Raw genomic sequence first — 18,439 nt, 5'->3', positions numbered from 1 at the left:
TAGAATGTGAATTAAACAAACACAGCAGCGTCGATTAATGAGTAAATTGTTGTATAAACGCATGTCTAACGGTTGTGGAACATGCTCGCACAAAAGCTTTAACGGCAGTGCTGAGTCTTCTCTCTAAATAATGCTCTGATTGTAAAGCAAAAACATAATAATAAATACAAGATAAAGTGGACGTGCCAGCTGGTCCGCTCAACTGAGCAATCGCAGAGCTGCCTCCTTTCATCGCGGAGGCCGATGAATAGACGCGTGGCTTCCACTCGAGTCAAAGGGCGCATGTGGAAAAACAGCTTTTTAACAAGGAACGCGAGTCACTGTTGTCTGTTATTATTTCTCTTTGCCTCACTGTGCTATTAATACACACGGCCCAATTATGTTTCATCATATTCAGACAAGGTAAAAACTTGGCATGTGGTAAACAAGGGCATGGAATGTTTCACTCGTTTCTTCCAATGCTCTCACATCGTGACGTCCACTTTTTTACAATTTAAAATATTGCAGTGAAATTTATGTTGCAAAATTAAACAATACAGTTTTTTTTTTTTTGCTTTTGGCTTCTCTCTCTCTCTAGGGGTCGCCACAGCATAGCAGGTTTTTATGCCGGATGTCCTTCCTGATGCAATTTATCCAGACTTGGGACCGACACTGGGACACACAGGATGTAGCCCTGTGTCTGCGGTCAATTTAGAGAGTCCAATTTACACATTTACATTATATTTAAGCATTTAGCAGACTCCCGTTTATCCCTATGCGACTCACAAAAGAGGAATACGCTGCATAGAAGAAGTCTTGGAAAGAAATCCACGAGATAGGAACAGAGGGTGAGAGTGTAGAAGTGGATCCAAGTGCAGAAGGGGATAAGGTAAGTGCTAGGACAGGAGCTGGATTTTCAAGAGCTTCTTGAAGACAGACAGGTAGCGCTCGGTCGGTCATTCCAACAGTGTGGAACGACACACAAAAAGAGTCTGGGTTGTCTTGTGCGGGGTGATGGCACCACCAGACAACAATCTACACCGAGTGATAGGGATAGCTCAAGGGTAGCTCAGCCCTTGACCTGTAGGTGGGACACAAACTAGCAAAGGACAAACAGAAAGCCTTAAAAAAATCTGTGCCGTCTCTATACAGCCAATCTCCACTTAAGAGTGGCTTTATACTCATGGTACAGTCCGTCTGACTGCAGCTATAGTAGGTGAGACTCTAACATATTTTTCGAACATTTCGAACATTGTCAAGCTCCCAGAAAGTGAAAGTGTTAGGCTAATATAAAGCGATAGAAAGCTACAGTCAGACCTGACTTTACTGTTTGAGTCAGTACTTGAAGAGCACGTCTGTGACCCCCCTCCCTCCCTCATCTCTCTGTCTCCTCTGCCACAGTCCTTCTTTTTATAAATGTATGCATGTCTACGTATACATGCTTGTGCTTCACTGCGCCAAAACCCGAGATGTCATAAGGCTTTCGGGAGTGTTTTTGTTTTTGTTGGTGTGAATATGCGTAAAATGTCATGGGATGTTTGCCTGTTAGTCTTAGTGTGTGTGTGTGTGTGCATGGAAGAAATGAACAAGAAGCCAAGGATGCTGCTTCCTGCTGGGCCTGCTGATTGTTTCTGCTCTTTGCTGATAAACGGCAGCTTTCCCCGCTGTCTAATCCCTCACACCAAAACAACACACACACACACACACACACACAGATTTCACTACATGACTAGGAGGAAAAAAAAACAACAACTACAAACGACCAAGTTTTGATTTGAAGCAACAACAATTTGCATAAAAATATGCACTTAAAGCAAGTGCGCGCGCACACACAAACAGTGACACACTTGTCTGCTCATGCACACAGACAGCATCAAGTGAAACACAATGAGTCAGTGAGCCTGATAAAAGCGGAGGTGTTTGTGGACCACATTTTAGAAAATTGCCATTCAAGACGATTTGAGGAGCATCAAACTACAAAAAGATTTTCTCTGAGGCAAGACTGGCTTTTGTTTTGTAAAGATAGCTTTTATTCTAGACATTACAGTCTACGTTGGCAGTCTCACGCTCGCTCTCTCTCTCTCTTCCTCTTATTGTTCCTCATAACCTCATCTTTCTCATGAACATCACAGCATAAAAAACCACTAAAGCATTTTCTTACCGTTGAGTTAAAGCGCAGGTGGCAAATGTTGCAAGAGATAATCTGTTTCTTCTTGAGCGGCTGTGGGACACCAAACGTGTGGTTGATCACCGCCTTCTGGACAGGGTCCATCTGAGGGACAGGAGGGGAAAACAATATATAAAAACAACATTAAGGAACTATACTGTATGCTGTTATTTTCCCATATGAGACATTTCTTTGTGCAATGGAACAACTTATTCCCCTGGAAGCCAGAGTTTTATCTTTGGTGTGGCCCATGCCTATTACAATGTCTCTGAAACAGGGGTTCTCAAACTAAAACAGTGTCAGGAGGAGAGTGAGGAGGCAACGATACTGTGTGATGATATAAAATGCATTTTTGACCAGAGAACTCTGTGGATATTTGATCTTCTTTGGACTATTGTCCGTAAACCCTACAGATGGTTGTATGCAAGAATTGTAGTCGATTCAATCAATCAATCAATCAATCAATCAATCAATCCAAAGCCAAAACACCATCGCTGTACGTTGCACGGACCCCGCCATGCGGCCACCATTTTGGATTTTTAGAAAACAATGTTTCAGGGGACAAAAGGTCTTGAGCCTGCTTTTAAAAATGTCAACATTGTCTACCGTCCTCAGGTTCTCTGGCAGGCTGTTCCATTAACGTGAGTTATAGTCTTAGCTAATGCGAATAGTTAAAAGGCCGAGGGCCGGAGGACCTCAGGGTCTGCGAGGGTTCATAGGGTAAAAGCAAGTCTGCGAGGTACAATGGCGCAAGACCATTAGGATGTTTTACAGACTTGGCCAATAAAGTTGATTCTGATTCTGATTTAAAACCATTAAAAGATTAGCACTTTCTGTGATGCCACGTTTAAACCATACAAGAGTTAACGTCACTAAAATGGCCTTTCTCCCACATTCTGATGCTCGTTTTGAACTCCAGAAAGTCAACTGACGAGATCTTTCGGTTAACAAGGAGTTCGAGCATGTGAGCCGAATAAAGTGGTGGGTGAGTGTGCACAGCGTTTCCGTGTTAAGCTGAAAAATGTACCTGCTCGTTGAGGAAATGGCTATTTCAAAGCTGTGGAGTAAGTTAGCTGCTGTGGTGAACAGCTGGAGAAGTGTGAATGGTCCGCTGAGGCTGTTTCTCATGTAAATTTCTCTGGAGGAAGAAAATCTGTCAGTCGTCCTCACACATTAAAGAGCTGGTCTTGACTTTCCTTAAAAACATGGGAGTCATTAAGTTATTCGTTCTCTGAATGCAACATCGGTCCCGCGAGCGTGTAAGTGACCAAAGCCCTGTATAGATAATAAACGAGGTTAAGCACCGTGAACATGAGACGAGTAATTTAAGCAGTATACAGCCTAAACATGCACACTATACACAGTGGGAATGTAAGTAGGATAGATCTGATGTTCTACTGTAAATCTAAACATATGTCACTTGTATTTAAGTGGCTCCCATTAACCTCCTGCACTGCGAATAAATCCGGCTTTAGTCTTCATGTTTTTCTCTGTGGGATACGTTCAAAAACAACTGCGCTGCCTTGTTGTCACAAGCCACTCTCCAGCTGGTGTTTCAATGCAGTTTGAGTTCATTGTAATAAAAAATGAACTGCACAAAAAACGGGACTGTTAAAAGCATTATGCGTCACTGTAGTCCACATACAAGTGTTTCTGGTTAGGGAACTGTATCAGGGACTAATACTCTGACAACACCGCTGAGTCCAAGAATGGCACGCTAAAAAGAGCAGAGTGAAAACCGAGGCTTCATTAGAGGGCTGGAATTCCATGATGACAGCTGATCGCACTGCAGCACCCTTCAGCATGGTATCGTACATAACAATCACCTTGGATCAGTCCCCAGGCTGGCACAAGGCCTGGTCCAGTCCGCTCACATTAGAGGAGGGCACACGGGCTACAGTTGTGCGACTGTGTTTTCATTTGAAAACGATATTTTCAGATAAAAAAAAAAAACAAAACAAAAATCTGCATCCAGATGAAAGTTGATGAGAATGATTAAAACATACACATATATGACAAAAGTGTTCGGCCACACATGTTAAGTATTGAATTCAGGTGTTTCAATCAGGCTTGGGGCTCTAGGCCTCTTATCTCCAGTGAAGGACAATCTTCACGCTTCAGCATAACAAGACATTTTGGATAATATTTGGATAAGTTTGTGGCAAAAGTTTGAAGTTTCTGTTTCAACTATGACTGTGCCCCAGTGCACAAAGCTATAAAGACTTGACTTTGACTTTGAGACTGGTGTGGAAGAACTCGAGTGACCTGACCTCAACCTCATCCAGCACCTCTGGGATGAACAGGAACAGAGATTGTGAGCCAGACCTTCTCGTCCAACATCAGTGCCTGATTTCTCTGGAAGCTAAGTACTGTATATGCATTTGAAGACGTCATTACAGTCCGTGTTGGTGTAATGGTCAGGTGTCCAAATACTTACTAGAAGTTTGCTTAGTTGCAGGAAGAAGAACTAATTCTTAAAACGTAAGAGCAAGCATTTCTGCTACAGTATGAGACCAATGATTAGATGAAACTGAAGGTAATCCAGGGTTTAAACAGGTTTAAGAACAGTAGGAATGTGTTTAATTGGCATTCACTCACAGGCAAAAAAGACTGCAGTGCATGCAGGTTTTTTTATTGGCTTTGGCTCCAATTGTCATCAGGCATCAGGGGGAACCTAAGACCTGATGCCAATGTCATTTCCGATTCACAATGCTAAGATGCACATTTATCTGCTGACTGTTAGTATTAGTCATGAAGGTTTTTTTTTTTATTTTTTTAATCTTAACTTGCATCGTCACCGAGCTCCATTGTGCGTGTGTGTTGTTGTTTCCTTCTTCCACTGACTTCTGTTCTTTACTGGGCATATTTGTGATGTCACATTTCACATTCAGGTGACACACATGCAAACACGCAAGAAGAGAAAAAAACACCACAGGGCAACAGAGCATCCAAAATATTGGGTATACCTGCTAATTCATTTACAGCTGACAGTGGCGCTGTGGCTGATGAGAACCAGTCAGGAAGTGGATGTGGATAACTGTATCGTCATCGTTTTCAAAGGTCTCCATTTTTGCTTGTACAGACTAAACTACACAGATCCGGCAGAGTTGTCGAACTTCTCTGTTATTGCGTTTTCTGATGCGTTTTCAAAGACAAACGGCGTACGTAGCCCCAGGAAGCCTCCCCAGGTTGGAGAGAGTGTGATTCTCTCCAACCTGCCTCGTCTGCAAGAACGGAGTCTATTTACTATGGCTTCTTCAGGGCCAAGTGTGAGAGGGAATATAAACACACCTGACACTGAGACTTCCACATAGGAGGTATAGCTCTCCCTCAGGGCTAGCGTCGCCGCTGCTCATTTATTTTGGCTTCTTCTTCATGACTTTACGGACTTCTCCCTTCACCGGCAAAAAGCCTGACCATGAAAACCTACCTCTCTCTCACTCCTGCTGCCCTCTGTCCACCTCAGCTGGGCGGGCTGCACACAGCTATTTGTTTTGGGGGGGGTTGAAGAATGTGCCCATTGTCTGTCTGCAGCCACCTCGAACCAACTGCTATAAATGCATCTTTTGTCCAAGCCCTCCGTCCTCCCCCGCCATCCTAGTGCAGACAGAACTTATCTTGGACTGGGCGGCTGAGTCAGTGATGAGGTTTCAGTGTAGGTAGAATGAGAGAGAGACACAGACAGTGAGATGAAACGAGGATGGGGGTGAAAGAAGGGACACCAGGGGACCCGGAGGATATTTAGTTCTGGAGACAGGTGCATTCATCTTTTCTGTACACTTCCGGGACAACGTGTGTCGTATCAGGTCCTGGAGAACCCGAGGCTCCATGTTGAAAGGATTTCGTGATTAATGCCACAGCTGCACTGTCAGACTGTTATAGAGGCTAATTATCTCCTCGCGGGACTGAAGCGACATTGATTTGATGTCATTCCCATTAGTTTTCATAATCTCTGCACTCTGGTCGTCGTAGACTCCGCAACCCACTGCGAGTTGTTAATCAGTTTGAATTTCACCACTACTCCGGGAACGTTAAACCAACGCGTGGTTGTTTGTCTGCCAGCCAGTCAAGGTGTTTACATCCAATTCCATGTCACTGTTAACATAAGCTCAGACTCACAGAAGTATAGCCAGGACAGTTAGTCATGACAATCAGTGATGTCTTAAAGGCTACAAGAGCAAACTCAAGGTCTCTGGTTCAATCCCTGGTCTGGCAGGGAATTACATTAGCTTCATTAACTCTAGTAGATAAAGTTTCATAGTAAAAAATAGTAATAGTTTTAATATCTTGGACAATGTGGCGTGCCGTGGACCCTTTTTTTTGGTTCTTGAAACAGTGGAATTGTGTTCATTAGGGAAAGTACACGTATGGTATTGGACCAGTCTTGTACTGAACCAAATAAGGGTTTTTCCCCTGTCTCCTGTGAATAAAAATGGATTAATTATTCTGTGGATTAAGAGACAAAGTAAGGATACACAACCTACTGCAGATTGAGTGGCCTAGTAGGAATCACACAGCAGAGAAGTTTCAAGGTGGGAGCGCGGAGAAAAATGTTGTCAGTTCAATTCAGGAAACGTGTCAAGAGAATCTTGGCTCTATCTATCTTTTTTATTTTATTTTTAAATGATTAGTATTTTATAGTTTCTTTCCTGCATACCCTGTAGAGTGCGATGAACAAGCCTCCTGTGTTTTTCTTTTTGCATCTCTCTCTGTCCTAGTTCTTCTTGATTGTGCATTTTTGTTCACGTATAAACAAATCACAACAATTTAGTCTTTTTTTTCCCTTTGGTGGTCACAGTGACCTCTGGTCTGGGAGTCAAACCAGGGATCCTTCACTGAACGTGAACTTCCATTTTGAAGACAGACATTTTTTTTTTTTTAACCAGATATAACCATATTTGGACGAGCGTGGCGAGGATCTGACTGAACACTTGTCCACTGCGATCTATTGGACAATGCCATCTGTCAATCACACGGTGTCTAAACATCAGGACATTGATTTGCTGACGTTATCAATCATTTTCTCCGACACATCGACCCCCGATGATCATTCAAGTCAATAAAGGTTTTCAGACACTTCAGGCGCTTTCATCTCTGGAGCAGAGTCTAGGTGCTCAGATTATTTTTATCTTAACCATGAAGGCATAAACAGAGCTGTGAGGCATAGACAATGGTTTGAGAAAATAAAACGGTTTCCCGGTTAGAAACATAAGCAAGACACAGACAAACCACTGACCGGAGACATTGCCCTCCTGCCTCCACCGCTAATATAAATACATGAGGGTGTTAGAGCAGCGAGTGTTCTCCAGTCTGCCTTTGCTGCGAGGCATTCTCAATCCTCCATGGGGCAGCACCGGTGACCTCATGACCAGCAGCAGTGGGCGGCTGAACAAGTGAATAAACTGCACTTTTCATAGAGCAGAGCGGAGACCTCCCCTCACATACACAGCACACTCTTCTGTCTCATCCACCCCCTCAAACATGTCCTCCACTGCAGGAACCATCCAGATGTCTTTCTGTCTCTCTCCGTTTCCTGTCACAATCATCCCACCATAATTGTGAGTCACAACATTCTAGTATCAACTGTAAAAATATGCTTAAAAATGTATTCTTAGATTCATTACAAGAAGCTCTTGAAAACCCAGCTCTTCCAAGAGCATCTTCTGTCCTAGCACTTACCCTACCCCCTCTCCCATGCACTCCTTCTGCACTTCCACCTCGGCACTCTCACCCTCCATCAGTCCACTGTCCACTATCGAGTGGAATTCTTTCCAAGACTTCTTCGATGTAGCTTATTCCTCTCTTGTAAGTCGCTTTGGATAAAAGCGTCTGCTAAATGCTTGAATGTTATGTTAAATGTCATTTACCCGTTGTGGCCCTTCAACATAAATTTTGAGCTACACAATTATCACGCACATATTTTTACCTCTTCGCCATAATTCCAATAATGGAAACTGACCACGACCAACTAATGGCGTGTTTCCACCAGACTTGGCATGGCACGGTTATTTAGCGTTTCCACTAGCGATAGCACCTGGTACCTTTATTATGCTTGACGTCGCAAGACTGCCGACTACTGGTTGGTCAGAGTGCCGTCTGGCACAAGAGTATGTGTGTGTGTGCGTCAGCTGTAAAACGAAGTTACGGTAGAAAATCAAACTAAAGTGTACCGTGCTGTGCCGAGGCGAGTCAAGGCGAGCTGATGTGGTTTTTACTGCGACGTATGATCCCATCCCTAAGATCATCCATTTATTTTTCTACTTGCATTAAAAATGTGTATGCCGGAGCAAAAGCGCTAGCTTATGTTTCATTTACAGACCACAGACCTAGAGACGGTTTCACAGCATGCCATAAAGGATGTGAACACACACACGCGCGCACAACACACACAAAGGATAGCGCGAGGATCAAAGGCATCACAAGTGCCTGTAAGCATACCTACACAAATATGACAATGGGTAAAGTACCTGCTGGGTAAAAGAGATCAAAGACACAAGCGTTTAATTCCAGGCGGGGCGCCACGGCAACACAAGCGTCAGCGCCGAGGCGCTTGAAAAGCGAACAGTTTGTTGCTGACATTGGAAACAAAGTAATAATGCTTCCATGTGCAGAGATGCTGATACCAAGGTGACGGCGGCGAGGCTGAGAGATGAGACGGCGTTGGAATAAAGATTAGCGGCCCAAGCCTGAGGTAAGGCCTGTGCACAGGGCTGCAGGGTGACGCCTGGCACCGCAGATAATGACACAGTGAATAACGTGGTGGCATTAAGCATTAAGGACACAATTTTATAGACCTGTCTGTTTTTTAACACCATTCAACAATGTAAAAACCGGTCAACCAGCGTGAAGTGACAAAAGATGTATTAAGTATATGGATCATAACTCTGACCCTCACACCATAAAGACACCTTCTGCCTCTGAGTGCAGAATAACACTAATATGTCTGCTGGGGCTTTTCTAATCAATAGGTGCTTTTATTCTTCGCCTTTGTTCCCCGCTGCCTCATATTTTTCCGAACAAATTGCATTTTCTCGCGGTGAACATGATGAGAATGTTAACACTCGGGCATGTGACTTATCTCTCCCCTCACCCCTCCACTCTCTCTCTCTCTCTCACGCACACACACACACACACACGCAGAGACAGCCTCTACCTTCTGCTGAGTTACGTGTTGTATGTGTGTCTTTTAATGTAGCGTTACTTTAACCAGGAAACCTGGAGCTGTGTGGAGCAGTGAACAGCAGCGGTTTGGCACATGCAAGGCGGTGGTTTAGGGAGCACTGGATTTGCTTTGTATTCTCTTGGCTGGGAGTATGCATTTTCAGTCCCACTGAATTCCAGGTTTACTTTTAGCAGTGGAATCCACTTTTTACTATAAGAACTGTCACCCTGTTTGGGTTTCTATGAATCATTATTAAATCACATGCTCTAAATGTGTATGGTTATATGATGAATACTGTACTGATAATGTAAAAAGCATACCTTAACTCACTCCTGTACAGTATGCAAAGTTTGTTTCTTATAAGGGAGACAGTATTAAATGAGGGGCAGTTTAATCAAAACAAAGGGGTAAACAGCCCAGATCCCTTTCTATGTTTTAAAAATGTCCAAATATAAGATGTTTAAAAGTTGAATTTTATCAACAAAAAGTGTAATTAATTAAAAAGTTTGCTGTTTTGTTTCTCCAGTATTTGATGTGGTTGCTATATAATTCCTCTAATTTGGATAGGCAACTTTTTTCCCTTAACTTTATAGTTGTTGTATTTTATGTCCTTTTTATTTTATTGTCTTGAATACATTTATTGTCAAAACAAAAATGAATCGATCATTCACTGTGTTGGCGTTTTCAGCTGTCGCGCTGCAGTGTGACTTCATCAGCGTCGTGTGAACTCATTTGACAATGGTTTGAATGTACTGGACATTTTTTTTTTAATATATATTTAAAAGTTACACACGGCAGCGTTGTTTTCCTAGAGCTTGATAAAGAAGGTTCTAATTAGGAACCGTGTTGTTGATAAAAGTAATAGATTAACTGGCTCCACTCTGAGCCCTATGTAATCTAACTACTCATTGTCACCACACTCACCGTATTGAAGTTGGGGAAGAGGCTGAGGGGGGAGGATCCATTAAGTCTGAAGGGCAGGAGGTGCTTGAGGTCGAGCTGAGGCTGCAGAGGTCGTCCTGGCACAGGGAGGGAAGCCAGAAGGGAGCTACCCTGGGCCGATGTACCTGGACAACACAGAGAGAGAGAGAGCAAACAGATTTAAAAACAGTAAACGTTGACATGAGGGAGCATTACTGTCCCTGTGCGCCTGAAGGCGTAACCTACACTGATGCCTTCCAAGAGGTCCAGGACTCAGAGGAGGCCTGACTTTGATTTATTTCATACCGGAGGCACCATTACACCTCCACCTGACATCCAGCACACACATTGTTCCAGTGTGTGTGTATGTGGTCCGTACACGTTTTACAAGGTCACATTCAAGGACTTTCAAACCAAAATTCTCCTATTTCGGTTCCTATAATCCAGTCTGTCAGAGTTACAAGTTCAAGCACTTTTAAGCACTTTGAACGCACAGTTTGAGTTCGCTTACCTGTCATTTACGTCCACATTTGAAAACCTAATAGTGCACTGAAACTTAGCCGCGCGGCTCTTTTTAGGAATAGACCTTGTCCTTTAAAAGCACTCTCGCATTTCGGTTGAATCCACTCCTTTCTTCTTTAATGGTGAAATATTAGCAGGCTGTATGGATGGATGGATCTGCAGCTTAATTTCAAAGAGCCCTGGCATTTCAATGCATGTATAAAGGCATATTTACAAGCATATTATGTGCGTTTCAGGTCTTCTTCAATAGCACATGATGCCAATTTTGAACATCGGGTTCCCACAATAAATCACGGTCAGTCTTTTGTAACCAAAGACGACATCCACTTTTCATGTACAGTCTTTGTCTTTATGTGGACAGAGATGTGTGAGATGTGTGAAACACATCCGATCACCCATCTGCACATTGTGGTCCAGACAGCGGGTACATGGGTTTTGGGGGGAGGTCAGGCAGTTTTACGGGAGACCTCACATGCCCATGACCACGCTTGCCCTGAAAGACATACACCTGCTCCTGACGTACACACACACACACACACACACTTGCACATCATTTAATTACTGATGTATTGGCTGAGGAAAAGGGCTCGTGCAAAGGGAAGATGGGAGATATCGGATTTCAAATGGAGCAGGGATGAAGAGATTTCTAATTTTCCACCTGGCTGCGTTTCAGTGGACCCCGTGTGCTCAGTGTTGCGCAGGCACTTATCCCAGCGCCTGGATCAATCATCAGTGTCAGCTTCAGGTCACTGTGGCCACCCCATTGTACGCCTCATGTGAAACCTCTGCACACACACACACACACACACACCACGAGATGATAATGCACACCACACAGAGGAAAAAAACATAATCACTGGCCCCACAATAATACCAGCAACTTTAAAAAAGAGAGAGGGAGAGAAAAGACCGGTGAGGAGGAAAAAGAGCACAGTCTTCTCAGAGGGGGAGGATTTCAAAGACAGATGGTTGGAGCGGGGAGAACTACACGTGAAGAAAAATACTGGTGTCACAGTGAAAAATGAAGTGCACAGTCCACTATTCTGATTACCATAGAGCGCAGTGAAATGATTTTATCACCATGACAAAGGATAGAGTTCAACGCTCGCACTCTCCGAATCATTTTTATATGAAACGCAGAATAAAAACAGGGCAAAAGATTCTGAAAAAAATATCAGAAATGTGAGATGTTCACCGCGCCGATATAGTACAGTAGACTCGAGAAAGCAGTTCATTAACAGACTTAAAGGTTAAGACAATATCACAGCTGTGGTAATTGTGATTGAGCTGCATTATAAAAACTATACATGCTATGCAAAATGCCACCCTGAAACCAAAGTGTAAAAGAGGATTAATACATTTAAATATACAAGATATACAGATATAAACGAGGTAAAGAAGGTAGAGAGTGCGCACACAGTAGCAGTAAAGTGACCCATGCAGGTAAGCTATGATAGAGAACATGTATTGCTATCATCAGTATATTAGCCTTATTACAAACAGGACTGACTCCTTTCTCCACATGGCTCTAACGGAAGGACGCGACCACAAGGCCACTGCAGTCGACAAAATAACAGAGCGGTGGCTCTGTGACTGTGTTTTTATTCCTCTTTATTGTGGCTTCCCCCACGAAGTCCACTTTTTCTTAGCACTGGTTTCAAGGTTGTGGTATGATGACGATAATGCTGCTTTATGGACTGCAGGAAATGCATAACAGAGTGATAGATGGGGGAATGTCAACCGTCTGGCCTTTTTACACAGCATTGGCAGCCATGTCGTGGTGTGTGTGTGTGTGTGTGTGTGTGTGTTGGTGTTGGTGGGGGTGCGAGACTGAAGCTAGGAGCATATGGTCCTTAGCGCTCGGCCCAGGACGGCATTTTGTCGTGCGTGGGCTTTACTCTGCTGTCGATCTGACAACAAGGCAGCACAAGACGGACACGGCCAACAGACTCGTGGGCAGCAGCCGGCGGGGAATCACTCAAACAGACACAAACACACAGAGTTGTGCAGCTATTCTTGTCAGGACACTGTGTTGACATCCAGTCATTTGGACATTTGTTCTGCCTCATCGGGACCAGGTTTTGGTTTCAACATGGACTACTGGTCCTGACAAGGTCAGTGTTTTTGACAACAACAGTCTTAAAGTACACACACACACACACATGCACACGCGTGTTTGTGGAGCCATACTTCTTAAGACACTTCATTGACTTCCTGCTTTATCCCTCACCCTGACCCTGACCTAATTCTACAGGCCTTTGCACAAAAACACGCGAGCTTTCATATCAGCGACGGAATTTCACTGAAGGATATTTTGGCTTTCATTTTCATAGACCGAGGTCAGTGTTTTCCAGCGCTTTTGCTGATGAAAGGTACACAACAAAGCAATCAGAGTGCATTTTGTTGATGATGATGATGTTGATGATGATGTGACATTAAAATGACTCAAACAGGCACCACTGGGACTGTTTACAAACAAACCCTTATTCAAATCTGAAAACTGTGTGACGGAAACAAAAGTCTTAACTCTCAAAAAAGCACTTTTAAAGTCAAAAGGACCCGATACAAATGTCACCACATCCTCCTCACAATGACGGGCGGTGAAGCAAAATTCATCCTCGCAATTTCATAAAGACAAGTACACACACATACACACCTACACAGAGAAAACAGGCTATCAGAAGGAAAAGCAGGGCTTGCGGGGAGAACACTTATCAGCTGATAGTGCTTCCACACCTCTCTGTGACTCCCTAGGCAGCTTATTAAATCAGTAGCTGGCTGTTTGCCTCTTTGGATGATAACGCTGCGGCGGAGGCCAAAATCCAGGCATGTATGACAGCGAGCAAAAAGGCGCGCGCGTGTGTGTATGTGTATGTGCTTGGCTCGCATGTGCAGCACATGCACACTGAGCTGCCGACGTTACTCTGAAAAACAAACAGCTCCCAAGAACGAACACAAGCGGGAAAAAAACCAAACATACTGAGCCTTAGCTCCTCATTCCTCTTCTGCTATCACCAGATTAGCTGTTCAACCCTTCAAGTCTTTCTACTGTAATTCTCTTGTCATCACCTCAGTGCTCCCTTACGTCTCTGACAAATTGTCTTTTCTCACATCTAAATACACCCCGCCCCCCCATGCGTACACCATCCCCTTGTGCACGCTGCACATTCCCGCAAGTGACACAGCAATGGAGAAAGGGAGAGACTGGAAGGGAAGTTTATTGTATACTTTACGTTAATGTTATTCTCACCCACCCTTCAACTACGGCTCGCCCCTTTCTGAGGGTCACATGAGGAGCTGTCACACCTTGGACAAGATGATAATAGTGATGATAATAATCATTATTAATGCTCATGGTCTCTATTTTGTACTTTATTAATTCTGCATTAAAGAAACCTTCTTATAATTAGGAGCAGCAGGCAGTCACTGAGCAGCGCCCGGGCATCAATGGGAGTTGGGTACCTTATTCGGGGGTACCCCGGCCCTTTAACCTGGTGGGGACTCGAACCAGCAAACCCCCGGGTTCCCTATCCACTGGGCCATTGGCAGCCGTCATCTATCGCTCCTTTATCTTCTTCTCTCCTTTCCATCCTCCTCTTCACCCACCTGTCCTTCACTAACCCTGTCATCCTCATGCCTTGAGATAATATTATGCTATGAATCGGCGCTATACAAGTAAAATTGAATTGAATTGTTCACAGAAATAGGTCGATCTATTGCGGCAGTGTGCGTGTTTGTGCACATGTGTGCGTTTTCATGTGGACACAAGCACACGTGTTCACTCTGTCCAAATTTCATCACGCCTCACTTGTGGATCACAGTCCAGACCGCTGGCTGTTGAGACGAGGCCCTGACCTCCCTCTCCCCGATGACTTTGCTCACAGATCAGACTGTCTCCCCCTGCTCCTTCCCCGGGCATGATTTCTCCTCTTCCTCCTCTTCCTCCTCCAGCCACCACAACAATACTTTCCTCCCTCTCATGAGTCACTGGGTTACACAACAACCAGTCACATCACATCTCATTTGGTTGTGTGGGGTGGTGCGTCCAAGCAGAATTCAAACACTGATTTTTCAATTCATTCCTTTTTTCCACCTAATAGCTAATGTGAGAACAATAATAATAATAATAATAATAATAATAGTGATAATAATGATAATAATGAATTCCAGCAAACAAAATTGAACATACTGAGCCGTCCCCTCCTCACCCGCAGAATAAACTGCCTTTAATCTGCTGTAATTCTCTTGTCATCACTCATTTAAGAGGAATTTCATATAAGTTTGTGAGTTTGCTACCTTTTCTCACCCCTGAAAACCTCCAGTCAACCGCCTTTATTTGTCTCACTGCGCACACTGCTGCAGAAAAGCTCAGGAAGAGGAAATGGGGAGAGGGACGGAGCGGAGAGGAGAGATTTTCTATTTGTGGCCCACTGTAATTATGTGGGATTGACGCTGGCACAGCAGGGTCTTGATGTTTAGTGAGTGAATCTCCACATTCTTTTTCCGTCTGCCTGTCGCTGTCAAACCTCCCAAAGATGGCCCACAGTTTGACTTTGAATGCACTTACTTTAGAACAGGTGCCATGTCAGGTAGACTGTGCCATAGATGTGCGGCAGGAGAGATGTGCAGGTATTCTGGTGCACTGGCTGCAATATGGGAACACCGTAACACACCCCATTAATTAGCCTGGTTTGTCTCCGCTTATATAATACATCATTTAAAGTATAGTTTGGTACAGGGAAATCAAGCCATATGCGACGACGTTGAACATAGTGCTGCATGGTGATATGATTAGCTCTAAATAAACAAGTGCCAACATAGAGCCAGACAATGAGTAGCATTACTGCCTTATGCCTTATTTCCATTCCAACAACAGGGTTTTATTGAGAAAAAAAGAAACTCTTAAGCCCCTTTAAAACATGTTCCGCTTCACTAAACAAAAAAAAACATCCCAAAAGAAAAGGTAATTCAATTTAAACATAATATTTTTATACCCACCAAGTAGAGGTACTGTATGTGTGCTTAGATGAAAATGTAACATAAAACAAAACCAATTATCAACGTCTATTTCCCCATAGACTACAGAGTTATTTCTGCAACCTAGCAGAGCCGCCCCCTGGTGGCTATTTAGTAAATGATTTCTTTCCTGATCGACTCATCCCTCTTTTATATACTGTCTCTATGGGTCACGTCATTTACATGAGATCACCCAAATGCAATAATAACATTACTTGTCACATTTAGGGCAGCACAAACAGACTGGTGTCTCACATTAGAGAGACTTCCTGGAGGCCAAACAGAGCATGTTGGCTCTTACGGGTTGGGAAAGTGCAGTAATACAAATAAATGACAACTGCGTCCTAAATGGATGAGTTCCAGAATTAAATCTTAGAAAACAAGGAAAAAGACGTATTGTGCCTGTGCACAGCTGAGCTCTGACACAGCCCAGCGACTGTCTCTTTGTCCTTATTTATGAACCACGGAGAATGAAATCACAAGGACATAGTTGTCCCGCTGCTGGCCATGCATCCATATGGCCCCCTGAGGATCCTCATGACTTTGGCCGTGGTGTTTGTATAAAGAGACAGACGGGGGCTGGTTGGTGAGGTAAAATATTGCACGAGCCCACTCTCTCTTACCCCTTAGTCCTTCAAAAACCACAACACAGAGGAAGAATGACTTCCATTATGCACTTTCCTATAGAGTCTGACAGAAAAGAAAACATGAAATCCTTTGTGTAAGAACAGAAATGTTGTGTCTCTGTTTTATTTATTTTTTGACGATAGGCTCACCGGGGTAAGTCTTTGTTGATTTCTGGAGAATTTCAGGGCGCCGCGCACCACGTCTCTGCCGCTCGGCTGCGACCGCCCGCTAAGTAACAGTTGTGCCGTCAGTTAGACCTTTGCCACCAGGCTTCTGATCTGATTACCCAGCTGCGACGATGAATTCCTGCACTCCACCAGTGCTTTTCAGGGGGAAAAATGCTGACTGCAGAAATGAACATCACCAAGTGCAGGCGCCGCGTGAGCATAATTACTCGGCACCATGTGGACGATTCTTTCGTCACTTGCCAAGTGTGCACAATAACCCCCCTTCCCTTCTGATGATGTTTAGCACAGTCCTCGTATGCCAGTTGGTGAGTTGAGGCGACGCAAATGTGCTGCACACTGTTTATCAGCCACACTGTTGCTGCACTGTTTCAACATCCCTGCTGTTCCCCCCGACTTGGGGCTGATGGGACTGGATCTGACGGCGCAGGAGGAGAAGAACTACACCGTCCTGCGCATGCATGGAGAACTGCATCTTTTATGGTCACAGCAACCAAGCCAGCATAACAACAAAATATGCCCTGCATATAAATGTCTGCTTCACCCGAGCTGTGTCTGGAAATTGGCCTCATGGTATATTAAAGGTTCACAGTCACTGCAGAGCATGAAATGACATAACGCTGCCTCTGGATGTCTGACTCTTCTTCTACGAGAGGCTCACACACACACACACACACACACACAGAGAAAAGTGTCTCATAACAGTCAGTTAGCCACTGCTTGATCAGGAGGTGGTGTGAGGGCCACCGTGGGAACCATTACAGCACGGACGGAGCACATTTAATGCAATCAGCATTAATTAAAGACTGAATCTTTTTATGCCTCTCAATCTCCTCCGGTTCCTCCCTCGCTTCCAGTCTCCACATTCAAGTATGATAATAATGTGCACACCCCCGACTTTAAAGACAGGATGTGACTGAATTGATTAGATCAAACAGTGCATTGATGATTAAGGAAGTTAATTAGCTCAAAGCGGAAATGTTTTTATCCGTCAGGTGGCGCGAAGAACGCGGGCAGAATTGTGTTTTCTTCACAGAGGCACATACGGTCACAACATGAATCATACTCCAGACGAGATGCAGCGCGTTGGGAAGAAGCCAAATAATATTGTGATTCCAGCTGCTTCTACATTTAAATTCACTTCAACTGTGGGAGAGAAAATCGTAAATGATTTCAGAATGCATAAAATGTATAACATTATCCACAAAGAGCGATTTCATTTCAAGCCTTCCTGTCCCCCGCCCATTTCCTTACCTTACCCTAAAGCCTTTCAAAGTTGTTTATTTGAATTACATTTTCTCTCTCTCTCTCTCTCTTTTTTTTTTTTTCTTTTCTGGGTCACTCGACATGCCGTGTCTGCTGTGCTGCGGAGTGTGTAAGTTGGTGACTGTGTGGGCTACGCGTGACAATTTGTATTCCTGTGTGTGTGTGAGCAGGCAGTTCGCGCAGTAAATATGTGTGAAGAATATTTGAGCAAGGCGAGACTTCAACTTTTTTTTTCTTTTTTTTGCCGTTTGATGTCTGAATTCTGTGGATCTGCTTGTCCAATGAGCACACGGTTTCCTCTCCAGTTTGTGTGGGAAGGAGATATTTCCAGCCGAGGAAACCGGAGTTGAGCTCTAATAAGGTTGTGAAGATTTTCCTTCTGAGGATTATATTTAATCTCAACAGAGTTACTTCCTTTAATCTACCTTTTTTCCCCCCCACGCAAAAAAAAAAAAATTCTCTCATATGTAGTTTTGCCCTCTTTTCTCCTTCTTTTCCCTGGAGTGCAGAAGGTGGCAGACTGCTCCATGTGGCCTGATTATATGCAAGCCTAAGCACAGTTTGACCCGCGACTGAAAATAGAGCAGGAAGAAA

General features: G+C 43.9%; 1 protein-coding gene across 2 annotated transcripts in view; it reads right to left on the bottom strand.

The window, feature by feature from the left end:
- znf385c (zinc finger protein 385C) overlaps positions 1 to 18,439 on the bottom strand; it is a 141,467-nt gene that overhangs the window by 18,489 nt on the left and 104,539 nt on the right. For both annotated transcript variants that reach the window (XM_044050335.1, XM_044050336.1), the window contains 2 exons: positions 10,233 to 10,375; positions 2,141 to 2,251 (listed from right to left, as the gene is read on the bottom strand). In XM_044050335.1, the coding sequence (XP_043906270.1) occupies positions 2,141 to 2,251; positions 10,233 to 10,375 (254 nt within the window). The remainder of the gene's footprint in view (positions 1 to 2,140; positions 2,252 to 10,232; positions 10,376 to 18,439) is intronic.

The sequence above is a fragment of the Solea senegalensis genome, linkage group LG19, assembly GCF_019176455.1.
Source record: "Solea senegalensis isolate Sse05_10M linkage group LG19, IFAPA_SoseM_1, whole genome shotgun sequence".
In the NCBI taxonomy this organism is placed as follows: Eukaryota; Metazoa; Chordata; class Actinopteri; order Pleuronectiformes; family Soleidae; genus Solea; species Solea senegalensis.
The sequence above is the reverse complement of the archived record's forward strand: the minus strand, read 5'-3'. Positions and strand labels throughout refer to the sequence as shown.